Source organism: Odocoileus virginianus, chromosome 34, assembly GCF_023699985.2.
Source record: "Odocoileus virginianus isolate 20LAN1187 ecotype Illinois chromosome 34, Ovbor_1.2, whole genome shotgun sequence".
In the NCBI taxonomy this organism is placed as follows: domain Eukaryota; kingdom Metazoa; phylum Chordata; class Mammalia; order Artiodactyla; family Cervidae; genus Odocoileus; species Odocoileus virginianus.
This window is the reverse complement of record NC_069707.1, coordinates 3,137,802-3,155,645: the sequence shown is the minus strand read 5'-3', so window position 1 is coordinate 3,155,645 and position 17,844 is coordinate 3,137,802. Positions and strand designations below refer to the sequence as shown.

Sequence of the window (17,844 nt, the reverse complement as noted above, 5' to 3'; positions counted from 1 at the left end):
AGACTTTTCGACGCCCAGCTCAGAATGTTTATCAGGAGAATGAAACTGCATTCAGAAAGAAGTGGTCGCCAGAGTGACAGCAGCAAAAGCATGACAAACTGAAGAAGGCGCACATACGAGCAGTTCTGAGAGAGAATCACTAGACATAATTATTCCTCCAGTTTCACTGCTGTCACTGGTATTACTGTTGGTGATGGTGGTTAAAACCAAACCACTCTACATTTACTAGATGGAGTGTTAGTCGGTCAGTCATGTCTGACTTTTTGCGACCCCATGGACTGGAGAGTCCGCCAGGCTCCTCTGTGCATGGAATTCTCCAGGCAAGAATACTGGAGTGGGTTGTCGTGCCCTTTTCCAGGAATTTACTAGATGGGTAACAACTAACATGTTGACAAAGATCTACATCATCCAAAACTGTTAATGGAAGTTTGATGTTAACACAATTCAAGAGGGATTTGACGGTAGTAATGTGGAATATATAGGTTTACCTTACTACCTAGCAACTTTACTTCATGAACAATAATTTTTTTTTAAAAAAAGGATATCATCTTATAACATTTAAAAGCATAACAATGCTCTGTATTATATAGAAAAATATATATACATACAATAGAAATTTTAAAATGTGAATGTGCAAAAGCTGCTAAATTTAGGTGAGTGGATTCTTATGGTGTGGGCAGGAAGGAAGTGGGATTGATTATGGGGATACAGGAAGACCTATTTATATCTTTTATGATTTACTTTTTTAAAAAAATCTGCAGAATATGACTTCTAAATTTACAACACCACAAATTATAGGCAAAAAGGTTTTCTCTAGAGATTTTATTTCCATTTTTCTGATACTTCATTTGCAAAGATGACATATTGAGACTGTAAAATGCATACTGTGATGAAATGTTGGCAGCGAGGTATGAAAGAGCAGTGGGATTTAAACAAAGTCCCATGTGTTTGGTGTAGATCAGGATAACTGACGCCTATTGATGCCTAAGGACTTCATTCCAGTCCTTTCCATCTCCAAATTCTCTTATTCATTATGATGGCAATCACTCAAAGGGGGCACTGGTAGTAACCCCCTTTCACTGGAAAAGAATGAAGTGCAAAATGAAGCAACCTGCCCATGAGATGCACCTTGACCCAAACCCAATCCATCTGATTCCAGAACTATGCCCATTGACTAAATCAAGCAGTCCCCACACAGGCACAAGACCACTGTACCCGGCCTCTAGTTTCTGACTATGTATTTTAAGACAAGCTTACGAGCAAATGGATCAGCGTGTGTATCTCACAATGATAACCAAGGCAGATTAGGCTTAGATCCTGGCCACTGGCCTGCAATCAGTTCAGCCAGACTGTTCCCTGAACAGGGCCCCCTGTGTGGACAACTGGCTCCTATACATCCTGCTCCCAGCAACGCTTGTCTCTCCTCTCTGTGCCATCCCAGATCCGAAGCATGGCGGAAGGGTAGGCTTCCCATCCTAGTTTAGAGACCGAAAACCGAAACTCAGTACTGCCTGCTTGGATTAATTGAGAATAAATCAGATAACGTACCCTGAGTGTCCAACACTTGCCAAGATGTGTTCAATTAATGCCTGCTCTGATGTCACTTTACCTTTTTATAGAAGAAAACAGCTGCTAGTGAGCTGTTTTGGAATCCAGTGATGAGCCTATGTCCTAGCTGTCATTCATTATTACTGAGGTGAGTGAATCATTCATTCATTTACTAGTAACTGTGTACCGATAAAGTGCTCATTTCTACCCTGGGCACTAGGAATAACATCCATGATATTCTAGGGGACCTGTTTTGGAAATGTTCCTGGATATGTCACTTTTAAAAATGCTTCTATTCTGCAGTCTTTTTAGTTGTACAGAACTACAGAAATAAGGTGCCAGGCTTCCCAGGTACTGTCACCTGTTTACTCTACTGCTAACACTTCACAACTTCTTAAAGAAGTTGGCATTGGTACCAAACTACTAACCAGATCACATTTCTCACGTTCTACTTTGAGGACTATTCTGAAAGCACCTCTCTTGCTCGTCTTTGATTTTCACCCAAGGCTGTCCCCACATCAACCCTCTGCCTGCAGTGGCAAGTGGGGAGAGCTAGAAGAGATCCAAGTTATCACATCAGTCTGTGTGCATGAGCCTCAATTTCTGATCTCATAAGTGGGAGCAATGTGCTCTTGCAGGGAATGTAGACATTGTCACATGGAAGGCTCTCCAGGTTATTATATTGTTTTAACACAACAAACAACACAGCATAGGCCACTTACTAAATTAGCATCAATCGCAGAGCTAACTAAGCAAACGGCTGGGATTCAAATGGAGATGCTCTGACTCCCCAGTTTATCTTCAACAAGAACATTACTCATTATCTTCATTTATAGATGAGAAAATAGAGGTTCCATGTGATTAGGCCAACTTTATTTTTATTCTAATGAACATTCCATCTAGGACATGGACAAATTGCAGAGGCAGTATTACCTACATTTATGCACACACAAGCAAATGGGGATGAACTTATGTAACCAAAGAGTTGACTGTGACTTTCGGATGGTGATTTATCAGTTCCCTATACCTCCAGGTTCCCTAACTCAGCAGTGTTCACAGGACTGGAAAAGGTCAGTTTTCATCCCAATACCAAAGAAAGGCAATACCAAAGAATGTTCCAACTAACACACAATTGCACTCATCTCACACACTAGCAAAGTAATGCTCAAGGTTCTCCAAGCTAGGCTTCACCAGTATGTGAACTGAGAACTTTCAGAGGTTCAAGCTGTATTTAGAAAAAGCAGAGGAACCAGAGATCAAACTGCCAACATCCCTTGGATCATAGAAGAAGTAAGAGAGCTCCAGAAAAACATCTACTTCTGCTTGATTGACTATGCCAAAACCTTTGACTGTGTGGATCACAACAAACTGTGGAAATTTATTCAAGAGATGGGAAAAATTTTCTGAGAAATCTGTATGTAGTTCAAAGAGCAATAGTTAGAACCAGACATGGAACAATGGATTGGTTTCAAATTGGGAAAGGAGTACATCAAGGCTGTATATTGTCACTCTGCTTATTTAACATATGCAGAGCACATCATGTGAAATTCCAGGCTGGATGAAGCACAAGCTGGAATCAAGATTGCTGCGAGAAATATCAATAACCTCAGATGTGCAGATGACACCTTATGGCAGAAAACAAAGACGAACTGAAGAGCCTCTTGATAAAGGTGAAAGAGGAGAGTGAAAAAGCTGGCTTAAAACTAAACATCCAAAAAACTAAGATCATGGCATCCGCTCCCATCACTTCATGGCAAATAGATGGGAAAACAATGGAAACAGTGACAGACTTTATTTTCTTGGGCTCCAAAATCACTACAGATGGTGACTGCAGCAATGAAATTAAAAGACACTGCTGCTTGAAAGAAAAGCTATGACCAAACTAGACAGCATACTAAAAAGCAGAGACATTTCTTTATCGACAAAGGTCTGTCTAGTCAAAGCTATGGTTTTTCCAGTAGTCATGTATGGATGTGAAAGTTGGACCATAAAGAAAGCTGAGTGCCAAAGAATTGATGCTTTTGAACTGTGGTGTTGGAGAAGACTCTTGAGAGTCCCCTGGACAGCAACTCCTATCCAACAAGTCCATCCTAAAGGAAATCAGTCCTGAATAGTCATTGGAAGGACTGATGTTGAAGCTGAAATTCCAATACTTTGGCCACCTGATGTGAAGAACTGACTCACTGGAAAAGACCCTGATGCTGGGAAAGACTGAAAGCAGGAGGAGAAGGGGACAACAGAGGATGAGATGGTTGGATGGTATCACCGACTCGATGGACATGAGTTTGAGTGAGCTCCGGCAGTTGGTGATGGACAGGGAGACCTGATGTGCTGCAGACCATGGGATGGCAAAGAGTGGGACACGACTAAAAGACTGAACTGAACTGAATACTTGCAGGTGGTGCCAGTGATGAAGAATCTGTCTGCCAAGGCAGGTGACTTAAGAGATGCAGGTTCCATCACCAGGTTGGGAAGATCCCCTGGAGGAAGATATGGCAACCCACTCCAACATTCTTGCCTGGAGAATCCCATGGACAGAGGAGCCTGGTGGGCTACAGTCCATAAGGTGACAAAGAGTTGGACATGACAGAAGCAATTCAGCACGCTTGCATGCAATATTGTCTATAGGGTAAAACGGACAGATCAAGGTAATCTATTTGAAACGGATATTTTCAAAAAATGGTTTTACAGTCTCTCAGGAAAATGGCAGAAATAATATAAGACTCTAGATTCATTGCAAATTTCTGACATAATCCATGTTTATAAATAGTAATGTCTACAGAAAAAAGCATCCCAAATTCATCCAATTCTTATAGAGCAAACTCATTGGAACAGATGAGGCAGGCAAGCTTGCATTTTCACATCAACTATAATTAAAGATCTCATAGTAAAGACTGAGCCAATTTTTAAACACTTTAAAAGCAAATTTGCATATTGGTACATAGTTTCCTTAATTTTAATTTTAGTTTTCTTAGTATTTCACCAAGTTACTCTATCAATTTTTCAGTGATATCTCACTTTAAATGGTTTCATAGTTTATGTTATTTGTGTCAGAAAGAGTTCTGATATTAATTATATCTTTTTGATATGAGGCCTTACACATATTTATGAAATAAAAAAAGCACAAACCTAAAGTTTTTTTTACAAGCTTGAAAGCAAAATCTATTTTTTTCCCCTTAAGTTTATACTCAAAATTCATTGTGAGTCATTATCTGGCTGGCATGTTCCACAGACAGATATCAATGTATTTCAATATAAGATGTCACTTCATATCCTTGGGGTGTTACACAACATACAACAGATGCATATAACATCTTTAAAAAAAAAAAAAAAGCCTGAATTCTGAAGCATGTTCTGCCCAGAGTTTGGACAAGGAGATGTGGACCAGTATTCTCTTTTTGGTACTTTGACTCACTTATTTTTGATAAGTTCCTAGTAGTGAGATTCCTGACCTAAAGGGTACAAATGTTTTTATTTAAAAGTACTATTCTGATTTACAATATTATTGGGAATTTTTCAGGATAACTCTTCCCTTGCAACCTCCTCTGGATTCAGTTTCATTTTAGAATAGCTTTTGCTAGTTTTACAGGATGCAAATAGTAGTTCATTGGCATTTTAATTATCTTTTATATCAATTTATATCAATTTTAATTATCAATTTAATAATTTTTCCCAAATGATGAGCTCAATAAGAATAATCTCTTGACACCAGAGGCACTTAGAGTTGTGGGAAAGTTCATGTTATGGTTTCTTTATGTAAAATGTCTTTGAATTTTCTTTACACCCATTCTTTATTTTTAATTACTTGTATAATGTGCTGTATATATTGACCCTGGACCATCACATTTAACACAGATGTTTTTCCATGATTATTTTTTCACCTCTAGTTGTACTTTAGTTGTATTGATTTTCACTGTACAAAATTCAGGTCTTTGCACTTTTTAATTTGTAATTCCTTAAAATGCTTCCTTTAGTATAAAACTGTCAGTTTTGAATAGCTAACTCATGCTTTTAAAACTAATAAAATTTTTATACTTTGCTTGACTTAATAAATGCCTGATATAGATATGAATAGAAAACTTAACTTCATTCCCAGTAAACCACTACTTCCCCATAAATGAGTTTAATTAACAATACAGAATTCAGTCAAATAATGTTAAAACTCAGGCTTGGCTTATTGGTTAAAACAACATTGATCTTTATTTTTTTCTAGTTCTTTATAAACATTTTTACAACTTTGAGGTTATTGTTTATTACATGAAAATCTCTTTGCAACTGTTTCAACACAGTCCAACACAAGATTAGGCGCATGCACTCAAACAGTGCTTCTAACTTAGTGACTGGTACATGCCTCTCAGCTCCAAGGAGTAAGAAAGACATATCAGAACTGATCCTTGCACTCAAGTATTTTTCAGTTTGTTTAGAAGGCCAGGAAACACCGAAAATCAAGGCAGAAAATCATAAGCACAAATGGAATCTCCAGGGGATCTTCCCAATCCAGGGATCAAATCCAGGTCTCCCCCATTGCAGGCAGATTATGACTAAGCCACGAGGAAAGCAAAAAAAAAGAAATAATCTAGATACTGAATGTCTGGTTGAGAGAAGGACAAGAACAGGGTGAGGATACTAGTTAGCGGACTCGCCTCGGAATTATTCTCTAAATGCTGTTTTATAAACATGAGTTTCAAAGTAGACCCAGTGAAACAGGCCATGATAAATTAACAGAGGAGAAACTGAGACCTTAGGAAGTAAATTCAAGACCAATAAATTAGAGTTGGGGCCCACAACATCAAATTAGCTGCTCTGCTTTACTTTCAAAGAAAGTGGCTATAGGATCAAATATGTTTGAGCTCCCAAGCAAGTGAAGTCATGAGGAAAATGTAAGCTCACAGTGTGCACGTGATTGAAAAAAGACCATTTGCTAGAAGAAAATGGATAAACCTAGACAGTTATGTTCAAAACTCAAACTTATACTCAGTAACATCCCTAAAGCACACAGGATAACAAGCATCCTCTCAAAGCAAAGCAATCACACAACTCAAGAGTGCAATCCATACAGGAAACAAAGTCACACAGGGCCAGAAAGCCACATTTCTGATCTTTTAACTTGATTTTAGGACAGTATTTAAAATAGTTAATACGTTGAAAATAACTATGCATAAGAACTAAGGTATGATCATGACCAGTGCTTGAAGTGGTTGTTAAAAATTACACTTTTCAAAGTTTTTTTTTCAATAAACAGTAAATAAAATTTACTGCATACTTTCTCATATCCATTATGATGATCAACGGGATTTTCTCCTTCACTAGAGAATATGGTAGATTACATCAACATTTGTCAGCTGAACCATGTACAAATGTCCATGCAACTTGGTCTTAATTTTTTTAAAAATTCCGTCAGTCCAACATGTTATTCTTTAAGGAATTATTGTTTTTGTATTCATAGGAGAGACTGGTTTACAATTTTTGCCCTATGTCCTTTCCTGCCATTTCCTTTAATATCAGAAATACGACATGAAGATCCTTGTAAGTGTGTGTACCACTGACCTTTCACAATTAATAAAATTAGCCCCCCTGACTTATGCCACATACAAAAATCAGTTCAGATAGGGAAAAGCCCTTAACATAAAAAGACAACTTTTAAAATGCTTAGAAGAAAATTTGGGAGAGTATACCTTTAAGATCTGTAAGAACAAATCATAAAAATAATGGGTACAGAAGTGAGAACTTTAAAATTAAAAAATTCTGTTCATCAAAAGGAATAATAAATAATTCAAATGAAACAACTCACAACAGCAAGAAGATACTTATGAATATAAATATAAATAGGAAAGAACAAATATCCCGAATATTAAAAAACCGCAAATCTGTTACGGAAAACATAAAAAACCCAATAGAAAATGAGCAAAAGAAATGCCAGACACCCCCAGAAAATAGTCGAGGCCCTCCTTCTTAAATATGAATCTTTTGCTCCAAAAAGGCCCACTAGCATTTAATTGTCAGTTCTACTTTTATTATTTACACTGGTTAGGTACTTGGAACACAGAAGTGTTGAGATGGCTCTTGCCCTGAAAATGGATACACAAATCATTGGAAAATATTAAGTGCTAAACTACCTAAGACTTGAGGAAAGTGGTTTGGGTTCTGTACTCCCACTTCGTCATGTGGTTTCTAACGTCGTAGCATAAATGTGTACTCTGGAACTCGAAGGGTTGTATTTTTTTTCCCCTTTCAAATATTTTTCTTCCAATGAACTTCAGAGTCTCTGGTTCTGCTAACACCACCACTGTTGTTTCAAAGTCAAGGACATGATAGAAATACTTTTGCTTTCTTGTCTGTGCCAAAGGAAGTAGTTAACTACGTGGGTTGTAGTAGCAGACTGTTCACAGTAACTACTACCAACAGTTCTACAGAGGCAGAGATGAGGGGCAGTTATCTGGAAAGGAGCAAATCTCACAGCAGAAAAGAGTAGAGGAGTACACAGTGCACAGAGGTCCAAGAAGTCCAATGTTGAAATCTGAGTGCCCACTTCACTTTCGGGAAGGGTGTATGTGTGTGTGGTTTGACCCGCCTGTGAAGAGGCACCATAACTGGGAAATAGAATTACATTATCCTGAGGGACCAGCTGGAGAGGCAGAAGTGTGTGAGCGCTCAGTCGCTCAGTCGTGTCCGACTCTTTGAGACCCCATGGACTGTAGCCCACCAGGCTCCTCTGTTCATGGGATTCTCCAGGCAAGAATACAGGAGTGGGTTTCTATTTCCTACCCCAGGGGATCTTCTGCATCCAGGGATCAAACCAGCACCTCTCTCACACGTCTCCCACATTGGCAGGCAGGGTCTTTACCAGTAGAGCCAGCAACAGAGTGTAGCTCAATGCAAAGCCTGCAGGTTAGGACTTCTCCTGTGTGCCCTTACCACTGTGTGCTTTGAGCAAGTGACCAGCCCCTTCTCCCCCAGTTTCCTCATAGGTAAAGTGAGGATAACAATAGTACCACTCTGGTAAAGCTGCTATGAGAAGCAAGTGAGTTAATGCACATTAGAGGTAATACACATGACAACTAAGTTTGGCGCATACAAAGCACTCAGTTAAGACACAGCTATCATTGTTACCGTCATCAAACACCACCACCCTCATCACATCATCACCGCCGCCGCCACCATCTCATCATTATCACCTCACCACCACCTACCGTGATCCTTATCACCATAATAGTTATCAACCATATCACCATCATCATCATCCATGGGCTATTTCTTTCAGTGAAGAAATTATTAAATTATAAAGTCATTAAGAAACAACAAATCCAAAATAGGCAACTAAAAGCTCCTAAAATATTAAACGGACCTCAAATATTCTCAGCTGAAGGCATTTTTTATTTACTTTCCTACTGGCACACTTACAAACTAATTCTGACCCCCTCTCAAATCTAGTTTCTTTACAATTTTATTACTGTATGAGAAACATTTCCCCTTCAAATGAATGCTTTGTAGTATTTACCTTTTCTGACACTAAATGGGCAAAGAGAAACACCACCTGTTGGTTCAGAAATGCCTCACGTTTCCAGCTCAAATCCTTAGACTTACTCTTGCCTTAGCATTCACCAGCTACTCACATTTCCTGAAGTTTTCTGGATGGTGTTTAGGGGGAGTATGTGAGACGTGGGGTTGCTGAGTCCGGCTTCCTGATCTTCCCTGACTGACAGGCTTCTGCGGGAGCCATCTGAAGAGGGAGTCGACTTGACAGAAGGAAGGCCCGGGTGGGCGGGAGGCGTGTGGGCACTGTGCAGAGTTGGAAGCCGTGGAACACGCTCTTTTTCCGTGAAGGGAGACGCTGACTGAGGCGGTGGAGGATGAGAGCTGCAGTTCGTGTAGAGACCACAAGCGCATTGGAATGATTAGGAAGAATTATCCAAATTTAAGTCCTGAAATTGAAGTGGTCAAAACGGGCAAGTGAAAAGCAAGAAAGGACTGGAGTCCCGAGGAATTTTCAAGGATTCGGAAGACTGCAGTTGAAGGAAACAAGGCCGGCAGAGACGGTGCGGCGAGCTCCGAGGGGTTGGGGGTGGCCTTGGGAGGCCCCACGTCCACGTCCACCCCTGGGCCATGGCGGACAGAGGGGATGGACCGGAAGCACTTAGCCTTCAGCTTCCGGTTGGCCCTGGAAAGTTTCGGGTTACAGCTTACGGCTGCCTTTGGTTCCTTTTCAGACGCCATCTTTCACCTCCTGTCTGAGGCGCAAATTTGAGCTTTAGTTCACAGTTGTCGCTGAGGCTCTGAGCTGACTTCTTTCAAGTGTCACACAGCCAAGAGCGCCTCCCTGGGGGAAGCGGGCAGATGCGCAGCCATGATTTGTGGGTGCCATTTCTGTGCACAGAGCCCTGGGTGCTCGCTCACAGGAGACCACTCTTCCTCGACTGTTCACCCGGGGATGGCAGTGCTGTATTCAAGCCCACGTTTCATGAGGGGCCCTAAGTCTCCTTAACACATTCACCTTTCCTGCTTTTATGCTTTCCAGAGTCAGCGTGGCAAGTGCTTTCATGGCGACCCCAGTGGCTCCTGCCTCCTGGGGGGGAGGGTCACACTGTGTGGCCCCTTCCCCTCAAGAGTGACTTGCTCTGATGAATGGAATGCAGCAGAAGGGGGTGGAGAGGCCAGCCTGGCAGTGTTTCTGGGGAGTGAGGGAAGGGCAGGAGAGGTTGTGAGAGGCCTAGAGCCAGAGGACCCTGCAGAGATGCACCCCAACGCCTCACCCACAGGAACCCAGAGACAGGAAGTGTGTGCCCCTTTAAAGTGCCAGGATGTGGGGTCTTTTGTTACACAGCCATGGGTAATCGAGATAACTGGTTCTGTCATCTATACCCTCAAAGAGTCTTAATTAATACATCAACTTGTCAGGAGTACTAAAATTTCTCAAGTGCTCATTCCTTCAGGTTAGAACACTAAGGGACTCCAAGCATATCATTTCTGCTGCCAGTATCTGTAAGGAAATAAGCTTGGAAGAGATGCTACTTGAAATATGAACTACATTACCTAGAGTTATATATCCTCTGATGATTTTCTTTCATTTTTGTGAGAAAGTTACCAAAATTATATCAATTTAGGAAATTTCCATTCATTTCTTATATATATTAAATGTATGTATGTATCCATGTGTAACAACTCTTAATATGTAAATCATTTTACTAAAAAAAAGACCTATTGCTATAATTTGAGAGAAATATAAATAGTCTTTAAGCTGATTATCAATGAAATGTTTCTGTGAACAATATATGAAACTATATTACTTGAATTTTATGTAACCAAGACAAGTCAGAGTTGTTAGAAACATATCTAATATCAATGTTATGTTGTCTTGCATCTTTATTGTTTAGTCGCTAAGTTATGTTTGACTCTTTTTGTGACCCCATGGACTGTAGCCAGACAGGCTCCTCTGTCTATGGGATTATCCATGCAAGAATACTAGAGGAGGTTGCCATTTCCTTCTCAAGGGGATCTTCCTGACCCAGGGATCAAACCCACATCTCCTGCATTGTAGGTGAATTCTTTATCACTGAATCACCAGGGAAGCCCATTGCATCTTTAACAAGTCAAATAATGTACTTAAGACATTCATTCCCAGGGAGTTTGTAGGTTGTTAGGTTGAAGGAATGCACTTCACACGGTCTTGGATAGGTAAACTGGCAGGGTCTACCTTTAGCCTCTATTCAGGTAGCTTAACCTCTACAAGGTAGGGGGACCAAACTCTCAATAGAAAGGGCACCTAATGGTGTCTCATCAGACAAATTCTAAAGGAGGATCTTTATTTCACACATGGAAGACTCCCATGAACAGCTTTCCTTTACCTAAGCCAAGTATAGACTTTTGTTTTTGTTTTAAATAAAAATGTAAGAACTCACAGGTTTTATTTCTTAAAGGATAATCACAATTTTAATCTTAGTGTTTAGTTTTCCTTTTCTCCCCACCATAGATGCTAATTTGGAGAAGGAAATGGCAAGCCCCTCCCATGGACAGAGGAACCTGGTGGGTTACAGTCCATAGGGTCTCAGAGAGTCAGACACAAGTGATCACGCACATATGATGCTAATTTGCTTAAATTTAAATGAATTTCAATAATTAATTAAGGACTTATTAAAGTTTTGGATAACTTCCTTTCAGTGACAGAATCTCATCTAATTCACAATAGTAAAGTATTCCTGAGAGTTTACAATGCTGCTGTACTTAGAAGAGCAGAAATACTAATGACTATACATGCTTTCCATATTGATATAACATAGTTACAATTGACTAGAAATAACAAAACACAGACAATAATTCTTCTACAATCATTTGCTTCATTTTCATGATTTAGCACATGTGCAACTAGTGAGATACATAATTTAATGTACATACCAAGGTTGCGGAAGGCACTAGATCTTGATCACATTGTAACCTACTGCCAGGAAGATAGCATAAGTGATGGTAGAACTGAACCTCCAATGTTTTTGAAGCACAGATTGGAAACATCTCCCCAGAGAATGAACTAGAACAAATCCTCACACAGAGAAACGAAGACCTACTACTCTTGATGCTAATACTAACCCATGTGCTGTTGGAGAAAGCTACTTTTAGGGTAGTTTTTTTAAAAATATATATATTTAAATTTTAACATAACAGTTCTTATAGGTATGGACAATCAAAACATATTTTATATATATGTGTGTGTGTGTATCTTTTTATTATTATTTTTGGTGGCTAAGCACTTGGATTTTAGATTCAGAAAGCTGCAACTCCATTTCACTTACAGTGTGAACTTGGACAAGTACCTTAACCTCCTAAAGCTTCCTCACCTTCAGAATGGCAGTAACAAGGAGATCTTATTCATTGTGTAGTTTTAGGAATTAATTAGATAAAACATGTAAAATGCTTAGCTGGTCACCCTTTTGGAGTCAAGAAAAGAAATATGTCACTCCCATCTGAACACCTACCTTACTGCAAATCAGTTAATCAATCTAGAATTAGAATTTCTGGGACACAATAAATAAGCTTCTCACAAGGGGCCTGTATCTTGAATATGATCTAGAAATATTACAAAAAGTAGGTTTTTATTTCAATAATGCTTGTGTTTAAAATTGAACAAAAGCCCCAAGCAGTAAAAGAGTTTATATAGACAGACATGCTTAGTTCTTTGAATATTTGAACAGTATCTGAAGTCCTATAAAGGCTAACCGTGTTCAAACAAAAGTATTGGGCAGTTTGTGGTGAATACAAGGGGCAACTGCCGTTCACAGCCACCTTAGAAGGCTTGTTTCCTTAGCGCCATTATTAATGAGAATCAGCTTTAAGAGGGGAAACAAAGTTTGAAAATGACGTCAATTATACACACAGCTGCACTGTGGCAGACAGCCATGGCTGCCAGTGCCTTTGGTCTCTGAGAGCAGTGGGCATATGATAATCAGTGTTGGCATTTCTGTTTCTAAGTCAGTAAAGGACGCTGGAGCTGTGCTATGTTTTTTCAATAAAACAGTATGTATCCATGGTCAGTAAGCTTTAAAAAAATTCTCTTTATTTTCTTACAGATAGTTTTAATATGAAGTCATCATGATGTATACTATAAACATTTTACAAATTTACCTGTCAATTATATTGCAATAAAGTTTAAATTGGGGCTTCCCTGGTGGCTCAGACAGGAGAGAACGTGCCTGTAGTGGGAGAGACTGGGGTTCGATCCCTGGGTTGGGAAGAGCCCCTGGAGGAGAAAGTGGCAACCCGCTCCAGTATTCTTGCTTGGGAAATCCCATGGACAGAGGAGCCTGGCAGGCTACAGTCCTTGCGGACACAGAGAGTCAAGACACTACTGAGCAGCTAACACTTTCACTTTTTTCACAAAGCTAAAATTAAAAAATAAATATCCCTCTGTGGGAAAGAAAAAATCCCCTTGCAAATACTAGTGTGGTTTCGGTTTTACTGTTTATCCATAAGTTAGGAGTGTTAGGGAAAAAGTCCAAATTCATGTCTTGGAAATGTTCTGCACCTAGCTTAGATATTAAACAACAAGCAGAGAGAGACAGCCACTCCCCACCTCCCCCACCCTCCCTTCTGGAGGTGACTCCGTTGAGGATAGGGCAAAGCAGAAACGAATTCCTAAAAATATTTTTCTTTTTCTATTGAACTTCTCTGAAGGGGTACTTGTGTCGTCTGTTCACAGGAAATCAGGAGGTGTTGACCTGACACAGACCTGGGGATAGCAGGAAAGTCAAGTTTGAATCTTTCTGGGCTTCACTAAAAGTGGTCCGCATCCTCATGAAAAACAGCGCTCTTAATGAGATCACTTAGTAGCAATTATTAGTTCATGCTAATAGGGTCCTGACTCTGACCATATTATAAAATAATAATTACAAGTTATCAACTTTAAAGTACTTAATTACACTTACTTATAAGACTCATAAAATAAACAGTCGCCCTGGGGAAATAAGGTTTTGAAATGATCCCATAGCTGGGCATCTGAAGAAAAAGCTCCCTGTGTTTAAACAAGCCTTTGTCAGCAGACTTCTGTCTCTAAATGTCATTCTACCGTCACTCAGAAACACTGCTATTAGAATCACTCTTTTCCTTAAAATACAGCACAAAAAGCAGGGTGTCTAGTCTTCATTATCAAATAAGCTTCAAAGCTGTTCTTCACCTAGTAATTTGGAAGAATGGCTGATAAACAGTGATTTAAACCAGGGAACGATAGGGTTTCATGTTTCGAAAGGCAGTAAGGGGAAGGAACCGGGGTGGAGGGGGTTTGTGGAAGAAGAGACGGGAGAGAGGGGACACAGAGCATCGAAGAGGCAGCCCCGGCCCAGCGTCACGACCCGCGCCCTGGGGTCACGGCCAGTCCAGCCATCACCCCCCCAGCACAGGACTCAGGACGCGGCTTCAGCGGGTCTGACCACGCCCGGGGAAGCAGCAGAAACCTGGGTGGGCACCCACGTGCCTGGGGCACGTTTCCAACAGCGGTCCTTCTGCAGCTTCCTCTCTCCACGGGGCCACAGGAGGCTGGTTTTCCCAGGGTCCAAGGAACCGCCGCCATGGGACGGATGGGGAAGCCGGGACCTGCCCGCTCTGGGAGCCAAGTCCCGACTCTGTGCCCCCAGGACGTGGAGCTCTGCTTTTCTCTCAAGGCTCCGGGAAAGGATGGGCCTTCTCTCCCCTAGTTTGTCTCCTTCCACCGAAGAAATTTGCTCCAAAGACACAAACAATGTGAAGGAAAGAATACAGAGAGCAGACCACATGAATAACCTTGTTTATAGGTTCCTGAGCGCAATTTCCAACTAATGATAATCTTTTTTTTAACCTATAGGATAGATCATGAAATACAACACCCAACAGGCCTTTTCCTAAAGATCAGCAAGTTCTGTCTTTTCATTGAAAACGTGAAAAATGCGATCCAAAGTGGATTACAGAGCTGCCAGATCATCCAGCTCTCCAAGCCTCCCTGTGGCACCTTCCTCTTCCCTCCTCTGTACTTGCTCACTTTGATTCAGCTGTGGGCTTGCCTGGTGGCTCAGACAGAAAAGAATCCACCTGCAGTGCAGGAGACCCCGGTTCGAGCCCTGGGTTGGGAAGATCTCCTGGAGAAGGGCATGACTACCCGCTCCAGGTAGTCTTCTTGCCTGGAGAATGCCACGGACAGAGGAACCTGGTGGGCTACAGTGCATGGGGTTGCAAAGAGTCAGATTAAACTAAACTTGCAGTGGGCTGAAAAGTGAGTTCTAAAATTGTCTCATAAGTGGTATTATTTTCGTTTTACTTCTACTTCATCCCTGTAGAGTTATTTTGTACTTAATTGCATATATTGGTTAAAAGCAATGTACTGAACATTACAGCTATAATTTTGCACATAAAGTGCAAATCCTAGAATAATTTGATTCTAGAATAAAATGTACTGAGTTTAATCCCATGATACTTCTCGGAAATGATTCTTTTTCGAAAGAGCGAAGACATGTAAGGTATCTCACCATCTTCTCTTCCCATGTACAGTCAGCACAGCAAGAGAGCCCTGTCGCAGAGGTTTTTCATCTTTCATGTGATTGGAGTGAAACTGGGATTTAACTTCATCTTCCTACACTGTCTCAAAGCCTAGAGTTAAGATTGATCTGAAGGCTGGCCAATCCCCCACCGGGTCCCTGGGCCACTCACTGTAGCCGCTAAAACACTACACACATGCGTCTCCATGGCACCCCACTGCAGGATTCTTGCCTGGGAAATCCTATGGGCAGAGGAGCCCGATAGACTACAGCTCAGGGGCTTGCAAAGAGTTGGACACGACTGAGCGGCTGAACAACAATGCATCTCCACGCATCGGGGATTGCTGACAACTCATTTCCCGCTATTTTTTCCTAAACATGAAATTGCATCCTCAGCCAATTAGAGCATTAAAGAAAAAAAGACTTGATTATTATGTTTTCGCCCCAGATGTTTATCACCATTCTTCTGCTTCTGATTACTTCACTAGATTTGCTACTCACTTTACAAAATTGTAACTTATTTCTTTGCATTTTTGGTAACCATCTTTCATCCAATTTTTTGCTGTCAAGTTCTAAGCTTCTTCTAAATCAAACTTCATTTCCAGCAGGAGTCTTATTGCCTACATAAACGGGAAACTTACAGGACAATGTATTTTCCACTTCTTTGTGTGTGTTTACTTGACAGCAGAACAGTAGTGTTTGTGTACCCCAGCCAGTATGCAGGAACACTAATGATACTAGTAATAACTGATATCTAATTATTATTACTTCCTTCATAATTGGCATTTGTGAGCACTTGCTCTATGCCAGGTGCTTCTTCAAGCCAAGGCCTGAGATGAGCGTAGTCAGCTGCATCCGTCCTTTTCTCTTGTCCTGGATGCTGACCCTGGAATACCCAAGGGCGCTTGTTGGCTCTGTTCTGCCACTCCCTTCAGAAAAGATGAACTCTCATTTTTCTTTCCTTCATTTCCAAAGGCAAAACTTAACTTAGAAATGCAGTTTTATATGGATGATCGCTTTTACTCCTTGGTCACAGAGTAGATAAGAAGATCATGTGGTTGTTGTCTTTTCTGGACTCAGAATTCAAAGCAGTTATTTCAACCTTGGCACTGTTTTCTTCCGTTCTCCTCTATCTTATCCCCTTTCTGCATCCCACCCCCTCCTCTTCAAACAAACATTATTCATTTCTAATAACCCACTTCACAGATGAGAAAACTGAAGTCTGGGCAAGCTCTTGGGATTTCCCAGGTCACATGGTTATTCAGTGGCTTGGACCCGATTTGCTGATTTCCTCTCCCATGCTTTTTCCATTATGTAGGCTAGCAGGTTTTTAATAAATATTTGTTGACTGAATGCATGCAGTATGTGTGCTAAGCATTGCACTGGGTGCATCCAGAAGAATAAAGGAGTGAGACCCTACCTCCTAGAGCGAGGAAGGCTGCTGGCTGAAACTTACACTCCCACGTCCCACTTGATGTTTCACAGGTGTCATCTTACAGTCTTCTAATGGAAGCATGATCACTGTCGTTCCAAAGGTGAGACCATTGAGTTCATACAGGTTTACCGACTAGTCCCAGGCCCCACAGCTGGTGAGTGGTAGGGAAGCCCCAGTTTCGGTTAACACAGCTCGAGCTGACTCCAGAGCCGCCTCCTGCTCAGCCCCTTAAAGAGTTTACACTCGCGCTGGTGGAGATGATGGACATGCAAGAAGGCAGTATGAAATGAAAGCACCTTTCCTATTGATAGGACACGTAAATGCTACAGAGGTTCTCATGCATGAAATAAATCAGGTGCAACCTTGGGAAATGAAGGTGGCTTCGCTGATGTTTAGTTTAGGATCACCTCTCACTTAACTTTCTGTATTTTTTAAATGTTTCTAAAATCTGAAGACCTGGTGACCACTGACAGAGTGAGTTGTAGACAACCTTGAAAAGGGGATTACTGAAAGAGACCATTCAGTGGATTTCTATTAAAAATAACCAGAGAGAGGATCAGTTACTGGCTTTCAGTTACTTCTTACTGTAGAAGGTAGTTTTATCCACACAAGAGGATGTACTTCAAAACATTTATTTTATAATTTACATCTCAGTGTCTTTTGAAAGCTCTATCAGCTGGTCATCTGTAATATCTCTGCTGGGTCCATCACAATTTTGCCAAGACCCTTTACATTTCCCCTCAGTATTTTTTTTTAATTCATTTGTGTTTAATTGAAGGAAAATTGTTTTACAATACTATGTTGGTTTCTGCCATGCGTCAACATGAATCAGTCTAGGGGTACCTATGTTCTCTCCTTCTTGAACCTCCATCC

The 17,844-nt window shown here is 40.8% G+C and overlaps 1 protein-coding gene across 4 annotated transcripts in view; it reads right to left on the bottom strand.

Moving 5' to 3' along the window:
- Window positions 1-17,844, bottom strand: part of PDE10A (phosphodiesterase 10A) — a 545,806-nt gene that overhangs the window by 321,821 nt on the left and 206,141 nt on the right. The window contains exon 1 of one of the 4 annotated variants that reach the window (XM_070461604.1): window positions 9,162-9,657. The exons of the other annotated variants lie outside the window; for them this stretch is intronic. Coding sequence (XP_070317705.1) covers window positions 9,162-9,435 — 274 coding nt within the window. The 5' untranslated portion in view covers window positions 9,436-9,657. Of the gene's footprint in view, window positions 1-9,161; window positions 9,658-17,844 lie in introns of those variants that run through there. 4 annotated transcript variants of the gene reach the window in all.